Genomic DNA, 22,976 nt, shown 5'->3' with positions numbered 1-22,976 from the left:
CAGGAGTTTTGTTATAGCTATGTTTATCCTGAGTTAAGGACTAGATATCCATGAGGAGATGTCAGAGAGACAGGATGAAATTACAGTTTGGAGAGAAGGAGACCATCTGGAGTAGACTGGTAATCTATGAATCATCCTCATAGAGAAATGAATTTGTGTTTGCAGATGAGATTACCCAGAGATAGAGTATAGAGAGAAAAGAGAAAAGGATCTCTGAAATCTACACAGAAATTTGGAGCGGAGGTGAGGAAGATCCTCTGAAGGGCATGCTGAAGGAGCAGTTAGAGACATAGTAGAAAAATCAGGAAATAACTGAGTCACAGAAGCAAAGGAGGGCAAGATTTCAAGAAGAGTGTGGTTGATGATCTCAAAAGCTGAAGACAGGTCAAGAAAGATGAGCATTGAGTATTAGGTCTGAGCTTTGGCCAGGACGAGTTCATTAAAGATTTTGGTGGAAGCCATTTCAGTGAAGTGCAAGGCTGGAAATGAGATTAGGAGCAGATGTTGGAGGGAATTGGAGAATAGGAGCTCGAGATAGCGATTGCTTAATAAGACAGCATGTTCAATGAGTTTAGAAATGAAAGGGAGATGGAGCAGTAGGGGACAAGTCTGTATTTTTTTTTAAATGAGAGAGTCTGAAACATATTTATATTGTGAGGGGAAAGAGGAAAGTGAGAGGTTAAGGAGAAGGGTAAGTAAGGGAGGGGATGACAGTGAGAAAGAGGGAAACCAGTAATGCTCTGGGAGGGGGCTCCTGGATCAAGTGGTGGGATAAGAGGAAGAAGGCAGACAAGAAACTTTCTGAGTCTGGGATAGGGAGGAGGAGAGTGTTGTAGAGTGGGAAGAGGGATCAGAAGGCAAGCAGAGGGGAGGGAGAATGTGATGCTTCTTCAACTTCCTCTTTGAAGAAATTGCTAGGAGAGACCAGTGAAGGCAAGTATATAAGCGGCGTATCTGCCAAATGCCACCTATTGGTGGCACCAAAATGAGACATCACTCACAGTAAATCGTACAAATTTGTGAACCTCCATGTTCTTGCTGAGCAATGAAATACTTAACAATATTGGCATTAAATTATCATCACTGGGCTTCTGAGTTAATGCATCCCTGAAATGAGCATGGCAATTCACGCATCTTGGAGCTATTGTTTCAGATTCTGTGCAGGCTCACAAAGGTGTGTCTTCACTTCATAGCTTGATTGGCTTCGAGGTTATCCTAGCCCATGTGTGACGAACCATGCTGCAAAGTCATATTCAAGTTACTGTGTCCATGATTATATTGCACTCTTGAGAAATCTTGTCTGTCCTGAGCACATGAGGGAATTGTGAGAAAGCATTGGAAGTCTGTCTGCACTTGAGTAGTTTAGCCTGCGTCCTCACTGCAAAGTGAGTGGGTTACCAGCTCAGATGTAAGCAGCACTAGGGCTTTAGCCCAGGACAGGCTAGCTAGCTTGGGTACAAAGCACTATCAAACTCAGGGGAGAGGTTTATGTGTGTGAACAGGAGCTGGATTAGAGGCAATTCTTGAATAATAGTGTGAGTTAACTCTTCAATGGAGTCAGCCCAAAGACATCTCTGTATCAGTTCACGTTTTTGGAAGTTTTCTTTGCATCTGTACTAGGTACAAACCTTTTTTTAATGAAAGATTGGATTCTTGAAGACAATATAATAGCTTTAGAGAGGTGTCAGTACAGTGTGATGAGGGTGGAGTGTATGGTAAGTGTAACTGTCTACGTCCAATCCCTGCTTTCTGTGCAACCCTGAACTAGGAACGTACTGTTTTTAAAAATAAAAGTTGAGATAAATAAAAATAAAATAAAAGTTTGACGTAATCAAATTATTCTAGGAGCTGGAGCTTTAAGAAAAACACTAATTATCATGAGACTCATGATGAAACAGTGATAGTTGGCGACACCACAGATATAAACACATTTTCATTTGTTTCATGCTGCTTTAAGGGAAAATCTTGTTTTATACAAATATACTAAAATCCTTGGAAGGAAAGACCCAATATAAAGTATGAATAATATAATTTGACATTACCATTCTTGAACTATACTACTTAAGGATGCGCAGGGAGTAACTAATGAGCAAAGTTTTGCGTTGTCAGAGGATAGGAACCCCTTACATAGGTTTTTCTTTTTTCTTTTCTTCCTCCCATGCCAAAAACCCATTGATTTTGATGCTTCTGAGGCTCTCATTAGTCATGGGAGAGGAGGAAGATTTGCCTTGTAGAATGTTTCCTGTAGGGCCAATATAAATCATAATCTTGACTATATATAAAATGAGTTTGTTTGTTTATTTTTAAGACTGTAGCTAAGTAACAGTTCTCTAGAAACCTCATTATATACGTTCTGCTACAATATAAAGTGTATTAGGTATGAAGGAGGTCAGTAAGTCTCTTGTATTTGTCTTGTATTTTTAACTAGAGAGAGTATTTTTTCTAATTTAATTTTCTATATTGCTTTTTATGTTTTTTTCTTAGCTTTTGCCAGCTTTCTGATTGGTAGTGTGGCACAGGCCACCTGCATCTCTGGGTCACAGTGCATTACTATAGTTTAAAAATGCACATCCATACGTTACACAAGAAGGAATTTAAGGCTTCAGATTTTCCTTTAATTAACACTTCCTCTTCTTCTTCTTTTGAATGCCATTTGAAAAGCAACAGGCTGGGATTATAATTTAATTTTATGTTTTTATTTTAAATTTTATAATTTAATGTTAAGGTTCTAATATTTCTGCGGTAGCTAGGTGGAGGTCCCTGGTACCACCACTGTAAGCATGAATAGGGCAGTTGTCTGTAATGTGTCACATAGTTTGTACCTCACCATAGTCACTATTGGGTGATTCTTTGATTTTCCATTTGTGGAGGAAATATCCACACCTTCTGTGCATTGTCCATATGTGATTGAGTGCAGTCCACTCCCTGCGGTGAAGGCAGAATCCTGGGACTTCTTTTGTTGGCTCTTCAATCAGGTCTATGTTTGGAGCATCACAGGCGGCCCACAATTCAAGCCAATGAGTGCTGGTGTTCTTTCTATTGGCCTGTAGCATTGATGCATGGTTCCAGAATGGTTTCCTGGATTTAAGTTGGGAGAATGACAGTGAATTGAGATTTTGCGGGATAAGATGAAACCTTCACATGATCTCCCCTGTTATGTGCAAAAGCTCAACAAATGTCATCAAATGGGTGACCGGACAATCTTAAAGAACCTCAAGTCAGAAAAGCAATGGCAATATCATATGTCAGAGCTAAACCTTCCTTCCAATAGGCACATTGTTGCAAATTATGCAACTCAAGTTTGAGGGCCTGTCCAATTCAAAGCAGCCATAAGTTGCTGAAGTTGAGCATGGTGATCACCCCAGTGAAGAAAATCCTTCAAGGGCACTGAACCTAGACTGTTCCCAGCACCACTGCCAGATCTCAGCCAGTGTGCTTTGTATTACCATGAAATTGGTGAGAAAATAAGGTCCAACTGCTGAATTCTATGGGAAACATTTTGGAATTTTTCATCCTAATTTGAACATTTAGGACACATTGCTAGGTTTTATATTTATATAGTTGTTATTTATTAAACATGTTCAATCTTTTTTCCTATAACAAACAAATTATAATTGCCAGCATATAGAACAAATACAAAAATACCATCTAGAAAGTACTGCACTGGATCAAGATATTTATACAATGCTTTCATTCCAGTATTAACCTCCATATTTCTAAGTCATGAATTTTTAGGGCACATGTTAAAATAAAACAAAGTAAACAAAAAAAAAAAAATCAAACAAACAAAAAAGGAAATCAAAGCCAAGAAGGAAAAGGACTGGAAGAGAGCAGATGAGGAGGGAGTAGATGGATTTATCTCCTGCCTTTCATCCAAGTCTCCTGGATGAATCCAAGGACCTGTAGCCAATCTATCCGAAACAGAAATCAAATGTTTCCAGTGCTAGCCAACCATTATGAGTAATCCTTTCTTTCGCAGACAGGTCTGCCCAGTCCATTATACCAACCTGTGTGCTGGAGAGGGGGAGAAAGGGCTCTTACTTTTCAATGTAGCAAAATCTGTCTCACAACGAAACATTACTTGATTTTAAATAGAAAGACAAATGTGTTTCAGTGAATTATTGAAAGCAAATATTCAAATCTGGTAGCTATAAGACAGAAGTAAAGTTTATTAAAAAAACAAAAACCCAACCAACAGGAAAAAAATACAAAATAAATATAATAAACCTACAGACCTGCTGGTTGTACATTTTAAGCAGGTGGAATTAATATATGTGTTTTTGAGAATGCTGGATTAGTTTAATTTTCTGAACCAACATTTTAAATTAAATTCACAGATTTAAGCAATGACTTAATTGCATTCATGTTATCACTGTGTAAATCTTTTTTTTTTTTCTGAACAGGAGTGCAGTTCACCTTTCACACTTTTCATCTGGAAGACCATCATGATTACTTACTAATTACAGAGAACGGCAGTTTCACTCAGCCATTAGCACGCCTGACTGGATCAGAACTTCCTTCAACAATCAACGCCGGTCTCTATGGAAATTTCAGAGCTCAGTTGCGCTTTATTTCAGATTTTTCAATATCATATGAAGGATTTAACATTACTTTCTCTGGTAAGAGATGAGCTATTTGTATAAATTAAAGTAAATTCAACTTTTGTGAAAAGAGAGAGGTCCAAAACTGAAGCTGATTTGAATAAATAGTACTTTGTAAAATGACACAATTGCATTTGTCATACCTTAAGAAATAAAAGTCCTATATCTCTATTGAGGACTATGTAGTACACTTTTTAAGAAAAATAATGACAGTAAGCTGTAAGGTATGTTATTAAGGGTGAAAATAAAAGTGGAGAAAGCCTAATTTCAAGAAGTGATATTTCAAATGAGTCCATTAGGAAATTGGTCATGGTTTTATGCCATACAGTTTGTTTTATGTGTCTGAGACATTTATAGCTCTTATAAGAGAGGTAATGCATGTGTGTTATGTATCTTACAAATGCTATAACATTTATTGATCTAATTTTCAAACTAGAGCTGAATCACCTATTTACTATGTTTAAATTCATTTTTTGTTTGTTTCTAAAGACTAAATTGAGGGTCAGGTGGAAATGTGCACAGAATAACAGTGTGTATGGCAAAAATGGAGTGGATGGAGAGAAAATCCTTGCAGTTCTTGCTACATACAAGCTGATTTTTGGTTTTCTTGTTTGTTTCCAGAATATAATCTTGAACCTTGTGAGGATCCTGGGATTCCACAATTTGGTAACAGAATAGGATTTAATTTTGGAGTGGGTGATACTCTGGCATTCTCTTGTTCGTCTGGATACCGTCTAGAAGGAGCTTTGGAGATTATCTGTCTTGGTGGTGGCCGACGTGTATGGAGTGCACCTCTGCCAAGGTGTGTGGGTACGTGGTCAGCTGCTTTCATTTGCTTGTATGTGTAGTCATTGTCCATGGAGTTGCAGATATAGAGCATGGATAAGCATGGTGACACACCTCTTACTTTTCACAGTACTTTTTACGTTTTCCATGTTTCTTCAGTTTTATTTCTTTAGGTTATTATTATTATTTATTTTATATTTGAACTGGCATACCAACTTCACAGGCAATTCTTGGAGATCTTTCTAGACACTTCCACGTTTAGAAGATGGTTCTTCCTTCACCTAGTCTAGTGATTAGTTTCAGAAATGGACATACAAATGTAGGCCAACATTTTCCAACTTGCATGCCAAACAATAGGCACTTAAATTAATATTTAAGCTTCTAGGTGACATTCACATGAGAGATACAAAGTTAATTGTTGTTAGGGTATCTAGAGCTCATGTTTAGACATTTTTAACATGTTAAATGAATATAAATAAATGAATGAATACCCTGATTTTTAGTTTTACTGAGGATCCCCAATTCCAATGAAGTTGCAGCTATATTATCTCTAACAATAAGGACACTTATTTAAATAGCTAATTTTAGGCATCCAGATTGGAAAACGTTGGCCTCAATAATTAAGATGAAATCCTGTTCCCACTGAAGTCAATGACAAACCTCCTATTAACTTATGGAGCCAGAATTTCATCCCTATATTTTTGATCTTGTAGGAAATAAATGAGTAACTTTATTGTTTGAAGAGGGTTGTGTGTGAAAGCATCTCTGTTGAGGAATGTTTTATATGATTTGTACATAAAGATCAAAGTAGATTTTTTTTCTAAGGGTGTTGTTGACATAAAGAATATTAATTGTCTAAAGTTTTGAATTATTCCAGTATTAACATTTGGTGAATCAAGGCCCTGATTCCACAGATACACTCATACTTACCTTAACATATGTACATAGTCTTGGACTACTCATGTGCATAAAGTTAAGCATAGATGTGTTTTCAGGATCAGGGACTAAGAAAGCAAGTGGTTTAGTAATTGGTTTATGCAGCCACCTTTCTCTTTCCCTCTAGCTGATGCCTTTCTTTGTGGAGTGAATAGCATTGAGTATGTGTGTGGGGGCATGAGAAGGGAATTGGAGCATTGGAGAAACAAGATGAGTGAAGTAATATCTTTTATTTGATGAATTTCTGTTGGTGATACAGACAAGCTTTCAACCTTCCACGAAGCTCTTCCATAAACACAAAAGCTTGTCTATCTCACCAACGGAAGTTGGTTCAATAAAAGATATTACCTCATCCACCTTGTCTCAGGTGAAATTTAAGACTACCTGTGCCTACCTTGTCAGACTATTAAAGGTAGAATAAGTTAGCAGCTATTGCTTAAAGTTTGATCAGGAAAAAAAAAGCAAATTAAATTTCCTGAGGTGGAAAAAATGTGTGTGTGTGTGTGTGTGTGTGTGTGTGTGTGTGTGTGTGTGTGTGTGTGTGTGTGAGAGAGAGAGAGAGAGAGAGAGAGAGAGAGCTGCAAATTAGCTGTGAATTATCTTCTACTCAACCTTTGTGTTTTGTGTGTTTGTGTTTGAACTGTTCTCCTCCCACACAATGTGGGTGTATTTTAAGGAATATTTCCTCTTACAGCTGGCTGATCCCAGGGATGGCATTGTGTTTAAATTGTTTCCCTTCCTTATATTAACATTTCAAAACAAAAAAAGTTCTTCTGAAAAGTAAACCTTTTGGTTTTTCCTATTGTTTACTATATTCATCCCAATTAGAAACCTAGGTTATGGTTACTTCTGTCGAGATGTTTCACAGCCTCGATGGAATATCTCTCATCATCGTGTGTGTATTAGCCACCCTGTGGTAGAATCAATTAGAAAATTCTTTATTTTTTATTTATTGTTTGCATTATCTAATGAACATTCATCAAGAAGAAAGACACTAAATGTATCAAATAGATTATTCCTTGTAAATGATTGTCATTTCCGATAATTAGTAACACATAAAAGATATTTGTTTTTTAAAAATGTGATTTGATTTAATTTGTTTTGATATGATGGTGTGCTTCTCAACTTTCCTTTCTACCCACCATCCTGGCACATTGGTGCCTTTTGCATTCAGATGTCTCACATTTTATCAATTTTACTTCTCTGGTTCAAGAAGAAATGTAATGCCAATATTTTTCCATATGCTCCATTCTTCTTTTTCTTGCCAGATATTCAAGTTTTTAATTTGATCCTGTTCTGTAACTTCTAGTTCCTCAAACCTGGAAATAATATTTTATTGTTTTCTTAGAGAAAGAGATTCATATAAGTGATTGAGAGAAGTGTGTGTGTGTGTGTGTGTGTGTGTGTGTGTGTGTGAGAGAGAGTGAGAGTGAGAGAGAGAGAGATCTCTACTGATCTTTGTGCCGTATTGTGGAAAGCCCAAAAATACATCTGGGAAGTAAGGACTGGAATACTCAACTAGTATAATTAATTATATTATCTATATAATTGGTTCTAATGTGGACAAAGACTATACAAGTTTCCCATGTTGCTGACAAAAACATTTGCATATATTGTATAATTTGCCTATCCTGACGCCTAATAGCAGCAAAGCATATGAGATTCAGGGTGTGCCTACATGGGAGGTGGTGATGGGAGGGCTTAATCTGAAGTTTTTTGATGCACATCAGGTAACTCGCAGCATGCAAGTCACTCCAATAGCATGCACAAGGAATGCCTGTTCCTTTTTCAGTCTGTACTGCGTGAACACACGACCGCAGTTTTCCCTGAACTGAAAGTGGAGTGTTCTCAGGATGTATCCTGTGGTCCTTTGCTTTGCAGCATGTATCCTGGGAATTGTGAGATGCCAAATGGGTTCCATTTAAAAAAAATACTATGATTCTGTTGTCTCTGCCCCATATTTCCTTTGTGTCAGGCTTGCGCTATTTTTGAATTGCTGTATTCCAGCATGGATCAGACAATGCTACACATTGCTATGGTGATGAACGTGAGGATGCAGAAGTTGGTTGGGCTGTATTACAGCAGTCAAAGCTGGACAAATTCATCATTGGACTTGTTAGTTGCACCACAGAGCAGGTGATGTGGGAGCAGGACAGTGTTTTATGGCAGCAGCTCCTCCAGCATCAGGAGAGCACTCTGAAGTGTTGATAGCTGGATGAGGAAGAGCTAGAGTACTGGTTCCTGGATGAGTGATGCAACATTCGGCATTGTTTATGGGCCGAGAAACAGGAATGGACTGGTGTGAGAGCACCATTCTGCAGGCTTAGGATGACCAGAGGTGGCAAGAAAACTTCAGGGTGTGGAGGGCTAACATTTTTTAGCTCTGTGTGGAACTTACCTCAGAGCTGCAGTAACAGTATACCAATATGTGGTGGCCCATATCTGTGGAAAAACAGGTCACCACTGCCATCTGGCCTGGGAAGAACAATTGTGTGGGGCCATTCTCATACAGGTCTGCTATGCCACAGATTCTCATGCCCCCATGTGTCTCAAACCTGGGTTCTTAGGGGTCTCAATTAATTGATGCTTCCCTGCTCACATTCACCAGTCAAATGAAGAAACCATCAAACGTGAAGGTACTTCAGGGAGGCCTCCCCTGGGCCCTGACTGGAGGGACATCAGGATTTCTTGTTCTTCAGAGCTTTCTATTTAACTGAAAGAAAAGCACAGGAAGTTGTTGTCACAAGCTGCCCCTATGTGGCTTCTGCTTGAATGCTTCACCCAGTGCTTCAGACTCTAACTTGCCTGGTTCCTGGTCACCCAACTAGTGTCTGATCCCTGTCCAGACTAATTCAGCTGGCTTCTGCATGATTCCAGGTAACCTAAACACAGTCCTCTGGAATTAGATTGCTAACCGTTAGACCTGGCTGCTTATGTATCTTCACTGATATTGATAAGGTGCTGTCTAACTGGGTCATAAATCTGAGTAATGTTCAGATTATTGATGGCTTTGCTATATTGGGGTAATTGATGGAACCCATATGCTTATCATTACTTCTCTCCCTCCTCCAAGCACGCACGCACACAAATGTGCGCACACACCAGGACACAGAATTTAATAAACAGAAAGGGATATGTCCCATGGCTGGTTGACATCCACATCAGGTTTACAGATATAAATACAGGGTGGTCTGGAAGGGTCCAGGATGCTAGAATCTTTCAGAATTCAATTCTGTTTATATTAGTGGAGAAAAAGTGGGATCTTCAGTACTTTTGAAAGTTAGTCTCTTTATTCTGTTGTGGGCCTGATTCTGATCCATTTGAAATTTATATGGTGCTATTTGTGGAATAGGCTGGAAGCAGGAGGAGAAAAACAACAACCTTCCCACCCTTAATACTGCATGTTGTGATCTGCACAATATTTGAGAGCAGGGGAGAAAGTCTTAAGGATGGGTGGGAGGCTAAGGTTCAGAGATGTGCTTGGCAGTTTGAGCAGTAGTGCCACAGAAACTTTTCCCAAGTTGTCCCATAGAAAACACTAAAATCCAAGGGACTATTGTCAGTGATGCATATTATTCATGTTTTAAATCTCAAGTCTGAAGGCATGCAACTATTAGCCCATGGAGAGGGGTGTTGGGATAGATACATTTTGAGCACTGGAATATTGCGTATTCCCTCAATGTTATCTCAGTGTTATTTAAATTATTTTCTGAGCTAAATGCAATAATGACCCAAAATGAATGGATTGTAAACAGGTGTGCTTATGAAGTAATAATAACAAAAAAAATTGAACCAGTGAGAAAAAATAATGATATTTTTGCACTTGAAAATAGATTTAACTAAACAATCTACTAACTGACCAATTATAAACAAACCCTTAATTTTGCAACAGTGCAAAAACCTGAAAGTGCAACAGTATAATATGTGCAAACAGAACCAGGTTGTAAGGGCGCAAAAAGTCAGTGGTGGGTATATGCCTTCCCTCTGCCTCTTCTTGCTTGCATGGTTGAGAGCTGTGATTCACAATTGTCAGGGGCCCTAGTGGACTCAAAAGTGGTAGGCTCCTAGGTGCTAGTGTTCTCAGTGTCCAGAAGTTGGTAGTGAGAGGGGAAAGACTGCTGGTTGAACTGTAGGGTTATGGTGGGGAAGCGTAGCTGCTGGTCCCAGTAGTCAATATTGACCAGGGGCTGAAGGACATGTTTGAGTTGCAGGTTATGGGATTATAGGGCCTGCTGGCCTAGCAAAAGCATGCTTTGGAGGAGAGCATTCTGGCTTAGGAAAGCATCCATGACTTGCCTCTGCATCTCCTTGTCTTTTTCCATGCTCATCTTGGTCACTGACATGCTGTCCTTGGCGTCTACCATGATCTCCTGTCAGACCTGCCTTCCTTTCTCCTTCTAGATCCCCATAGACTGCCTCCACCTCTCAGGCAATCTAGTTTTCCACTGGGACTCTGCCATGAGTTCTATAAATATTTTGTTCCAAGTTTTCCATTTTTGCCCTTAGGTTGACCAGCACCTCAGCAGTACATAGAAGCACTGTCCTTGATGGTCTGGTTGTTGCAGGTCTATCACTATAGGACTATGGAGGGTGAAAACATTGTTTATATGTTATATTCCAGATAGGCCATTATAGCATTTTTTTTATACATATATGTGACTTTACCTCTTGAGACTCTTTCAAGTCTTGGGGGTACCCCTGAGATGGTAAATGGTCTGTGTGTGAGGACGATGCTGGGAGCATTGAGATTTCTGTCTGCTGTATATGATGTTTTGCTGTTTAGGAGTTTGGGAGTAATGGAATGGGTTGGAATTGTTCCCGCTTTTTTTCTCCCATTTTGTTTGTGCACTGGAGGTGCTTCTATGGTGTCGGATGGGTTAAGGGGGTGATGGAGGCCATCAGAGGGCTAGTTGGATATCAATCCCATGTACATCTCCTTTAGGCTGTCCTGACTCTTGAATACGTTACACTGAGGCAGGTGGCTGGGTGGCAGGGAACTATCTTATTTAAAAAGGCAAAGGGTAGATCAGAGAGATACACTGTGAAGGTATTCACCAGAATGCTCCTCCCAGAAGTGCTGCAAAAGTGGAAGGGGCTTACAAGCTATATGGGGATTGGGAAACAAAACTGAGCTATTTGTTCCCCTGTAGACACTTAGAGAAAGATCAGAGAAAATTAGATAGAGTTCTGCAATGATTGTCAGCTACAATGCATGTTACAGGGCATTTGTACCTCAGCTGGGAGCAGTATTATTTGTACTGTTACTGGCATATCCATTTATACCTCGTGCAAACTATGAACACTAACCAGATTTCTTTTCCTAGAACAATTGGCTCAATAAACTGTCAAATTTTGCACAAATGAATGCTTTGTCATTTGAATCTGCTAGCTCATATTGTCTACAATGGCTGTAGCCATGGGGCACCTGGAACCAAAGGCAAAATGGCAGCATAGCACAATAATAATAACCTCTAAAATAGGTGGTTATGTGCAAAAATTCCCTCCAGGGGATCTATCTCTTCAATCTTGGCCTGTGTTTCTGGCTGGGACTTGGGCTGAGCTGATTTAGGGTAGAGGTCATGGTCTATTGCAGCAAGGCAGGACTGGAGCTGGCTTTCCATCTGGTTGGTCTCAGGATCCTGAGTCCCAAAAAGATCCTGACTCCTCTCCGGCATCCTCCTGCTCATCCTCTGCTGATGCATCTAGCTACTTGTCCTCAGTGGGGTGGGGGTGATTACAGACAGCAGACTCCAAATTATGTCTAAGATGGGTTGTACTATAAATGTGTAGAATCCTGTCTAGTTCATTAAAAAAAGGTCAGGTCACTTGTCGCCTGTTGAATTGCCTCCTTTGGTCCCTTGTTTCAATGTACTTTCTCCAGAAGTGCTTGTTCTTTATGTGGCACTGCTTGATGTATGGGTCATGACTCCTCACAGACATAAGCTTTTCAATGTCCTCTAGAAGGTCTTTATTCTGGGACTTGCCGCGAGAGCTTCTTGAACCCGGGCTTCTCCCCAGATGGCGAGGCGTTCCAGGGTCTCAGCAAGGTTCAAAGTGGCTGCACAAGGCCTGTTGTGGGGATTCTGGAGGGTTAACATGGTTGTATCGTGAGAATGATAGGATCCAGGAACAAATTGGCAAAATCTGTCCCTGCACAGGCTTTTAAACAGACGAAGGGACCTCTGGTCAACTTGATACCAGAGCAGGGGAGGGCACACAGAACTAAACAGATGGACTAAACAATCAACCTGCAAAGAACTCTGGGATAGCCATTGGCAGCATGCAAAAAATGCATCCACGTGAACAAGAGACCAAAATAATTCAATTCAAATAAAATCTTGTTCACTTTGCAAGAGAACTGCAGCGTTCATAATAAATGTGGACTTAGTGTACACTGATCAATAGCATCGCATCTACACAAACATTTTCAAATTGCATTAACTTGATTTGATCATGTTTAAAACCCCTGTGTAGACAACCCTAAGGCCCCCAGCTTCTAACCACAGCATCTACATTTTCTCATTCTGAATGTCTCACCTTTACTGTCTGATATTACTATTCCTAGTGCTCCTTCACTCTATTTGGATTTTGGTGATCTTCTGTGATGACATGATAGTAAAGAAGTCTCATACCATGTTTTGTTTGTTTGTTTGTTTTTCATATTTGAGAACATATTTGGTGACTGTAGAGAGTGGCTTGTTGTCATGCCTTAGTTACTATTGCTTCCTATTTCTCTTTTGCTAAGCTACTGTTTTGTGTTTAGCCTCAAGTTCTCGGCCCATCTTGTCTTTCATATGGTTATCTTTCTAATATCTTTTCTATTTATTTTTACTTTTTCTGAATACTGAACAATGTGACATTGTAGTTCCTTAAATCAACTTATTTGCATTCAAGGTGCTCATCTTACTGACGGTAAACGTGCATGCACTCAGTTTTTGCTCATTCTGTTCAATCAGGAAGTCCATTCTCTTTGTTACACTAGTGACAATATTCATTGTGGTATGTTTGTTTGTTTGTTTGTTTGTTTTTTGTCACCATGACAAATATTTTGTGGTAGCATTTCTGTTTTATTCTCACATTTAATTTAGTCTGTTTTTGTTCTGAAAGGCTATCGCAAATGAAAAGGATGGTAAGATGATTTACTTATGACTGAAACATATCTGTTTTGTTTGCAGTGTGGTTGTAGTCATGTTGGTCCCAAGATATGAGAGAGGTAAGGTAGTATCTTTAATTGGAGCACCTTCTGTTGGTGTAAGGTACAAGCTTTCACACTACACAGAGCTCTTTTTCAGCTCAGGGAAAAGAAATCAGAGTGTCTGAGCTAAATATAAGTTAGGACAGATTGCTCACTCCATCTCAAGTGACCTCTCACAATATGTGTTACCCCTTATGCTTAATTGTCTGTTCCAAGTTGTATTTTGCTCAGACACTCTGATTTCCTGTACCTTCCACCATTGGAAATTGGCCCAATAAAAGATATTACCTTATATACCTTGTCTCTCTCATATCCATTTTGTGTCATACCAACATGATCATTAGAAATAACGCCTCCCCAACACACATAAAAATGAAACAAGAAAAATATTCAAGGACATTTTTCAGATGATCAATTTGATAACAGGGAATTGTGGAAAAAAGACATTTTAAACAAGTATTTTAATCTTGGAAGAGTGCTCCAAAGAGTAATATTTTATAAAATTACTCAGGAGAATCAAAAAGCTGCAAGAAGACCAATCAAACAAACTTTTAAAATAGAAACTGTCAGTTTGGTCTAGAATTAAGCTTTGTGTGTTTAATTTAAAATAATAATAATAATATAGAATTTAATGTGAATGGAAATGGGGAAATGGACAAAGAAGTGAAAACACCTTCTCAACACGCAGTTGCTGTTAAAACAAACAAAATGTTAGATTGTGTAATGAATGGGATAGAAAATAAAAGGGAAAATTTTATAATGGCATAAGATAAATCTAAGGATGCCCTCATCTGGAATACTGTGCTCAGTCCTGGTTATAGTGTCTCAAAAAAAAATGCAAAAATGGAAGTGGTCCAAAGAGAGTCAACAAAAGTGGTTTCAAGGCATTGTCAGAGGGTACTTTATTCACCAGTGGATGGTGCCCCCTTCTGGTAATGTTAGGGATAAGTTCCACCTGGTTCAACTTCCCCTTTCTTCTCTTCTCCTGTTGCAGCTCTCCTCCTGCTCAGGGAGTTGCAGTATGGCTGCTTTGTGACTCAGCCCTCTAGCCAGGTCACACGGATGTCTCCTTCCAGGGGAATCTTTCGAAGTCCTGCACCAGCAGTGCCACACAGTCCTCATGCCCACAGCTCTGACTAGGTCACTCCTGCAGTGATGCGGGCAGTCTTCTGTTTCACTGCCCCTAGCAATAACACTTTGCACTGGTTGGTAGGGGAAACCAGGCCCGCCCTCTACTGTGGGTTCCAGACCAGGGCCCTGTAGTGAGCAATTAAGGTCTGGGGCTTCACCAGCCCTACTGCTCTCTTCCATGGACTATTTCCTACTGTGCTTCTTTAAGCTTCCCCTCCATCAGCCTTCCTAGTCAAACTCATCTCTCCAAGCCTAGTAGATAAACCCTTCCTTTTGGGTTCCTATTCCTTTTCTCAGGGATTCCTATCTCCCATTCCTTTGCCCTTACTTTTGCCTCCACTTTCGTTGGTGAAAGAGACTTTTGTTGGTGAGATATAGAGAACTCTTCTTCAGGTCTGTGAAAGGTACTCAGAATGTCACAGCTAAATATAAGATCAAACTGATAGTTTAGCATAAGTAATTAGCACATATTCAACGGACCATTCCATTCACTTAAAAAGTATTCACTAGCCAAAATATACTGGGCTGGATTGTCTAGCTATCTGTTCCTGTTTGCACATTCAAGAGAAGGTACAGTACTCCATTTAATTTATCAGATTTTGGGATGGGTGGAATGAAAGACTGAGATTTTCTAATATTAAATGTGCCACTCTGTCTCTTTTTTTAACATATAAACAAGGTAGGTTTATGCTGTCAAAAGCAATTTGGGACTAAACTAAACTCTTAGACTTTACTGGGATGGGAAACTACATCAGAGGAACAAATATTTACTTTGCTTAAATTTTGTGAAATCACTTAAGTTTTACATAGCTAGCATTCACTTACATTAATATTCTGGAGTCTGTTAATATGAAAACTACTAATTAGAACAGCAGTACCTGCAATGCATTGGGCAAGATCTTGGCTGAGCTGTTTTGATACATTAACTAGTTTGTATAAGTCTTTTAGGTCCAATCATGTTGCCACTGAAGTCAATGGGAGTTTTACCATTTAATTCAGTGGCAGAAAAAGTAGTCCCTAACTTTGTGAAACTATTGGATAGAGTACTTTGCATAATCCTTGGAAAGTCTTTAAAATAATTTTCCATTAAAGAGCAAACCCTGCTGACCTTTTCAAGGTGCAATTCCTCAGAACCTAGGGACTTGCATTTTCAAAGAAGTCCAATTGAAATTCAGTAGGATTTGGGCATATAATTTAAACTCTTTGGAAATTGCAGCCTAAATAGATTAATAACCCTGGTCTAATCTGTTTTGTTTGTATTCTTTTACATATTCTCAATCTTCTTTCTTTGAGCACTTGAAATGATTTCACAGACCATTAATATCTCTAAAACTGGAGCCTACTGAATGCAGAATGCATACTTAAAAAATTCCCTAATTTTTAACATTGGGTTAATGAAGGGATACATTCTTTTGTTGACTGGTAAGTGAATATGAAGAAATATTCTATACAAAAGTGGTAATTGACAGTACTCAGCAATGGGAATTACATAGTTTTATGATTCTGTGAGATAAAGGATGTTTTTGATACCAAGCTGTACCTCCTAAGCAGACCAACCAAGGAAGGTGCAGCCTGATGGTATAGTGCTGCTCCACCAGCTCTATATGGGTAGGGAAAATTCTTATGCCAGGGGGAATTCCCCACTGTTCGAGACTTTGAAAAAGAAAATAACCTCTTAGCATTATTTGAACGTATTAATAAAGTAGTGGATAAAGAAGAAGCAGTGATGATTTTATTTAGACTTCTAAAAAACCTCTGACAAGATCTATCAGAAGAGGCTACTAAAGAAGATATGTGGTCATGGTGTGTGGCCTCATCTGGAATACCGTATGAAGTATTGCTCACTGCATCTCCAAATCGATACTGCTGAACCAGAAGGAATTCAGAAAAGGATAATGAAAACGATCAGGGCATAGAAGAGCTCACACAAAAAGAGAGGGTAGATGAATAAGAAGGGACGTGATGAAAGTATATAAAATTATTGGGGCTGCAGTTTTGTCATAGTATTTTTTATCAAAAATCACAGAGCAGTCATAGTAAATTTAGTAAAAGTCATGGATCTGGGGGAAATTGTATGTATACTAAAGGGAATGCCATTTAAAGTGGAGGGAGCAACCCGGTGGGAGCAGTGGGTTGGGTCTGGTCCTGCCCCTCAGGTAAGAGATAGGGGTGGGTTCAGTTGTGGTCCTGAGGCATTTAAGGCCCTGGGCGGACGCTTGGGGAGCAAAGTCACACTGTGCTTAGCGCACAGTTGCAGCTCCTGTCCCTTGTAGGTGGGCAGGGCTCCCCCTCCAGGCCTTGTGACTTGGTGCACAGGATCACAATGCCACTTGGATTTGGTCCAGCTACCTTCCGTCTTGCACCAGGTCACAACCCTTGTAACAAGGAGCCAAAGGAGCTGCTGCTATGGAGTGAGTTTATTAAAATCACAGATACAAAGATAAGTCATGGACAATCAGAAACTGATGTCCATATTATTTTTACCACCATGACAAATCTGCAGCCCTAAAAATAATGAATTATATAGAGAAGGTATACGATAAGCTAGTATTCTCCCTTTCTCATAATGCAAAAACAAGTGGACCTTTAATGAAATTATAAGATGAAAAATGCAAAACCAATACAGGAAATGCTTTTTCACACAGTGCCTATTTAAACTATGGAACTCATTGCCACAATCAGTTGATGAGGCCTAAAACTTATGATTCAACACTTAGGATTGGACATTTATGTGGATATCAAGAATCCCCAGAGTTATCAGAATTGATATCCAAATAAAATAAAGAAATATCAAACTTCATGCTTCAGGTCTTAAGCCAATCTTTAACTACTGGAGTTCAATATGAAGCCTAATGTCAGGAGCAGAAATAGATGATTAAAAAAATTATTTTTTAAAAATGTAAATGATTTTTTATTTAAATTAAATACATTTTTCTTTTTTAAAATAAATCTATTAACATTAAATTTGAAAATTTTATAACCTATTTAAGGCCTAAATTTACTATAATCTGTTGACATAATTTAAATTAAATTAAAATAATAATATTATTCAAGAAATACATCTTTGCTGCCAAAATTTTAAAGAAAATCAAAACTCTGACCTTGAAGTCACTGGTTAAACTCCTAGAACCAGAGTTTACAAAGGTGCTAAACCACCATTGGATCTTCTGAAGGTGCAGACAGAATATTTACTTTATTTTAGTCTCTTCAACTAGTTCAGTTCAATGCCAAGTTCATTCAAAGTTGAAAAACTGACTGGGAGTTGAAAAAGCAAAAAAGTGTGTAGTCCTTTTCCAATCTATGGATAAAAACTAGATTTAAGAGGATGAGATTTACGAGTTCTGAAATCTTGAAGGACATGGTGATGGAAACAATCAGTTCAATTAATTAAATACGTATAATAATTATTTTGTTTTAAAATAAATTAGTTAATTTTAAATGCAGAACATTTTTTGATAAACATTTTTTCTCATGTATACAATATATATAAGGTAGTTTTATTTAACTAATAAAATAATTTTAAAATGCTGCTCTTGTACATTTTAATTGAATTCAAATTTCTGTCCAAATCCAGCTTGATACAATTCATGAGTAATTAAATAAATAAATAAATCTAGTAAATAAGGAGTGAATCATTCACTGTTTTCTAGAATGTAAAAAATAAAAATTTGAATAAATATATGTTGTTATATACTTTCTTTATTTGTATATTGCTTAGTGTATCCTCATTAGCAAAACCAGGTACCAAATTATGAAAATCAGTGAGAATCAACCTTTCTTAAAGAGGCTAACTAAAAAGTACAAACACAAAGCAAGATTAAAACTGATAATTTAAAGCAAGTTTTCTTGCTTGCTGATTAATCATGATTAAAATTGGTAATATAAATGACTTTGAAATTTAAATCAATCCATCCTGACCTACTGTGGGGTTTTTAAACCTTCCTCTGAAGTATCTGATTCCTATCCACTGTTGGAGACAGAATACTGAACCAATTGTACCTCAAATTTGATCCTATCTGGCAATTTGCATTCTTTTGTTCCTTTACACCACTGGAGTAGCCTTCTTCATTAGAAGTATCAGTCCTTAGCAAGAGTTCATCAAGATTTATAATATGTCAGGAAGACTATACTCAGACATTTAGACCTCATAAGAATGGCCGTACTGGATCAGACCAATGGTCCATCTAGCCCAGTATCCTGTCTTTGGATAGCCAGCAATGCCAGGTGCTTCAGAGGGAATGAATAGAACAGGGCAATTGTCAACTGATCCATCTCTGTTGTCCGCTCTCAGCTTCTGGCAATCAGAAGCTAGGGATACCTGGCGCATGGGGTTGCATCCCTGACCATTTTGGCTAATAGTCATTGATCGACCTATCTTCCATGAAATTATCTAATCCTTTTTTGAACCCAGCTATAACTGTGGCCTTCACAACATGCCCTGGCAATGAGTTCCACAGATTGACTATACATTGTGTGAAGAATGGGGGAGACAACCTAGTGACAGATGATGTGGAAAAAGGTGAAGTACTCAATACTTTTTTAAAGTCTGTCTTCACAAAGAAGGTCAGCTCCCAGATTACTGAACTGGGCAGCACAGAATTGGGAGGCAGTGAGCAGCTCTCAGTTCTGAAAGAACAGGTTCAGAACTATTTAGAAAGACTGGACGTGCACAAGTCCATTTACAGCCTCCAGTGATAATGATAATACTCATTGCCTATATAGCACTATTGCTGCATGATGTTAGTGCAAATATAAGTGTTCTATTAATAGTTGCCTGATGTTTCCCACAAAAGAAAAAGATATGTAACAGTTAGCAAAAGTGTGTTTTAACTCTCAATTAACAAAAAAATCTCTCTCAAGTTTTGAAAAAAAAAATAAGGGGAGTGGAAGTTCTTAGATTCTAAGGCCACAAGGAACCATTGTGATCATCACTGACCTGTATAACACAGGCCATAGAATTTTCCCAAAATAATTTCTAGAACATGACTTTTAGAGAAGAAACTAGATTTAAAAATTGCCACTGATGGAAAATCCATCACAACCCTTGGTAAATTGTTCCAGAGGTACATTTTGAGACTTATCAGGTAGCCATCTTTTAATCCATTTAATGTGTGCCATGTTAGTTGGCTATAATTTTTATTTGTCAATCAAAATGTCATGCAGTACTAAGTAAAACAGCTTTTGAAAGTCTATTACAGCAACACTATTACCTTTATCAACCAAACTTGTAAATCTCATTTAAAAAAAAATCAAGTTAGTTTGATAGTATCTAATTTCCGTAAATTGATGTTGATTGGCATTAATTATATTATCACCATTTAATTCTTTCTTATTGGAGTCCTGTATTGGCAGCTCCATTATTTGCCTGGGATTGTTGTCAGACTGATAATTGCCCAGGTCATCCCATTTATCCTTTTAAAATATTGACACAACATTAACTTTCTTCTAGTTTTTTGAAACTTCCTCAGTGCTCCAAGACTTACTGAAAATCAAGATGATCAGCTCAGTAAGCTCCTCAGTTTGCTGTTTTAAAACTCTTGGATGCAAGTTATCTGGACCTGCATGCGGATTTTAAAATGTCTAACTTTAATAGCTGCTGTTTAACATTCTCCTGAGATAGAAGTGCATTGGAAAGAGTGTATTGTCGTAAGATTTAGCTACCTCAGCTGCTTTTTCACGAAATATAGATCAGTAATATTTGGTGAACGCTTCTTCCTTTTCTGCATTGTTATTGATAATTCTGCCATTTCCATCTAATAATGGAATGATGCCATTGTTAGGATCCTTTTTGGTCCTAATTTACATTAAAAAAACCCTCCTTTTTATTGTCCTTAACTCTTCTGGTTATAGATTTCTCCTGGTATCCCTTTCCTTCCCTTATTAATTTTCTAGAATTCCTAGCTTCTGATTTATATTAATTACTATCCGCTTCCTCTGTCTTCTGTTTATAATGTATATATTTTTAATTTTCTTTATAGTTGCCTTCAATTCCTCTCTAAACCAGGTGGTGGTGATGGGTTTTTTTTATTTGTTTGGGTTTTTTTAATTCAATTTGCCCTTCTTCCTCAGCTGTGTGACAGTGGCTTTTTATGCATCTAGTAAAGTGTTCTTAACCAATTCCCAATTATTATTAACATTTTTTTCTGAATAAATTCTTCTTCTCAGCTGATTTGGCTCATAAATATTTTCAGCTTTGTGAAAATGGCCCTTTTATAGCAACAAGATGTGTGTGGACTTTATTCGCTTGCACATATATAAATATGATCAAGTCATGACCACTTGTACTTAAGCCATCATTAATTTTTAGTTGGGTTGTCAATTAATCGCAGTTAATTTTTAATTCATTAATCGCAGACATCTGGGCAGGAAGGGAGGCATCAGCTGTGGAGGGACCTGACAGTGGAGTCAGGTGCAGTAACTGAAGCCACCTATGTGACTGTCACTGAAGATGGCCATCACTAATGTATTAAGGGTCAGATTCCTCAACATTTACTCAGATTAAAAGGTACCTTGCTTTTTTAGCAGTACCATCAATATGAATGGGTCTAATCACAAAGCAAATCACTACTCAGCGTGAGAAAGGATGACAAAATCTGACCATAAATAATTATACATAAATTCCAGCTGTAAATATGTACTTATTTCTTTGGTAGGTTAAGCGGGTGTTTAAACAATGCCTGCTGTATAAACCAGAGAGCATTTCTCCAAGTATTTTGTTTTCCTCTGAATTGCACCATGGATACTGGGTACAATTCCTTCTTCAATTTGTGTAAATGATTTCTAATACAAATTAGCTAATGAAAATGTAAATATTTTTTAAATTAGTCATAAGTAATTTTGATATCTTAGACAGTATGAAAAAACTATTACAATGTAATTCCTGAGTATCCCTGTGTGCCTACGGCTAAATGTTTGCACTGTAACGTCTAATGAATATAAAACATGTTGTACACATGTACTCTAGCACCATAAACATTTTCTTTTTTTGAATGTGTGGTGAAAGTGTGAACATTAACTTTTAAATGGATAATGAGGTTATCTATAGGTACACTAGACAGTGCTTATACTACTTGCTACTGCTTCTACTACTAATAATAATGGAAAGGTATGCCTGATGATCAGGGGGTAAGCTAACCAATGAAGAACAGATGTTAGTGTATCAAGGTCATATACTCACCCAGTCAGGGAGAACTGGCATGCCTCAGTTTCCCCTTTCTTTCAGTGCCTGACTTAATAAATGTCTGACCACAATATTTATGTTGAACAGCCACATACACTGTCCCCTCCTAGGATTTCTTTTATAGCAAACTCAAAGTAACAACCCTTCACCCTTGTGTGAGGGCTTTCCAAGTCCTTTGGCTTTTGTATTGGGCTCCTCAATCTTCTATCACCATTGCCCTTCTCCAAGGGCTTTCCTTTTCGGTTCTCCCCAACTTTGGCTTCATGCTCAACCACCAGCTCTTGCAGCCCAGCTTGGAGAGTCTTCCCTATCACCTCCTGTTCCTTGCAAGTCTCTCTTGATTTGCTAGTCCCTGCCTGAGAGACTGGAAGACTTACATACTATATCCTGTTAGTCACATGCTTTTTCCCAGTCATGTGTCCCATCCCTACAGCTTCCATCCATCCCTCAGGACAATATCTCCCAGACTTCCCAACTTTTAAAGGTCAGTCTCTCTAACGGATGAGCTGGGTTTCAGTTAGGAAGAAGCTTGCCCAATGATCAGGAAAATCTATAAATGTCCACCATAGGGTTCTTGCACCTTCCTCAGACACATCTGGCATTGGCCACTGCTGGACAAATGATACTAGATGGACCCTGATCCAGGATATTAACTAATTTCCTATCCACCTATATAACTTCTGTGCAAAGCTCAAGTGAACAGGCTTTGCACAAAGGATCTGAAAGGGTTGTGGGGTTAAGGTGACCAGATATCAAGTGTGAAAAATCGAGATGGGAATGGGGGCAATATGCGCCCATATAAGAAAAAGCCCTGAATATCAGGACTGTCCCTGTAAAATCGGGACATATGGTCACCCCATGTGGGGTGCTGAGGGAAAAAAAACCTCTGCCTCCAAATCAGTTGTTAAGTGCAGAGCAGCTGTGTAACCACTGCCATTAAATTACTACAATTTATGGGAGCTTTAGTAAAGGCTAGGACTCCTGTATACCTACTATATAGTTGGAGATCCACTAGGCACTCCTGTACTGCCTCCAGCACATCACCAAACATCTCTGAATGGAGTGTCACTGCTTGTCCTGTCCACTCCGTGTGTACGCAGATTGTGGGCAAGAGTGGCTGGATATGTGTCATGTCTGAAAATGGTTC

The 22,976-nt window shown here is 38.4% G+C and overlaps 1 protein-coding gene across 3 annotated transcripts in view; it reads left to right on the top strand.

Annotated features, from left to right (window-relative positions):
• CSMD3 (CUB and Sushi multiple domains 3) overlaps window positions 1-22,976 on the top strand; it is a 1,042,296-nt gene that overhangs the window by 656,650 nt on the left and 362,670 nt on the right. For all 3 annotated transcript variants that reach the window (XM_067537409.1, XM_067537408.1, XM_067537407.1), the window contains 2 exons: window positions 4,404-4,619; window positions 5,223-5,411. In XM_067537409.1, coding sequence (XP_067393510.1) covers window positions 4,404-4,619; window positions 5,223-5,411 — 405 coding nt within the window. The remainder of the gene's footprint in view (window positions 1-4,403; window positions 4,620-5,222; window positions 5,412-22,976) is intronic.

The sequence above is a fragment of the Emydura macquarii genome, unplaced genomic scaffold, assembly GCF_026122565.2.
Source record: "Emydura macquarii macquarii isolate MOO-44397 ecotype Brisbane River unplaced genomic scaffold, CSIRO-AGI_Emac_v2 contig_383, whole genome shotgun sequence".
NCBI lineage: Eukaryota > Metazoa > Chordata > Testudines > Chelidae > Emydura > Emydura macquarii.
The sequence above is the reverse complement of the archived record's forward strand: the minus strand, read 5'-3'. Positions and strand labels throughout refer to the sequence as shown.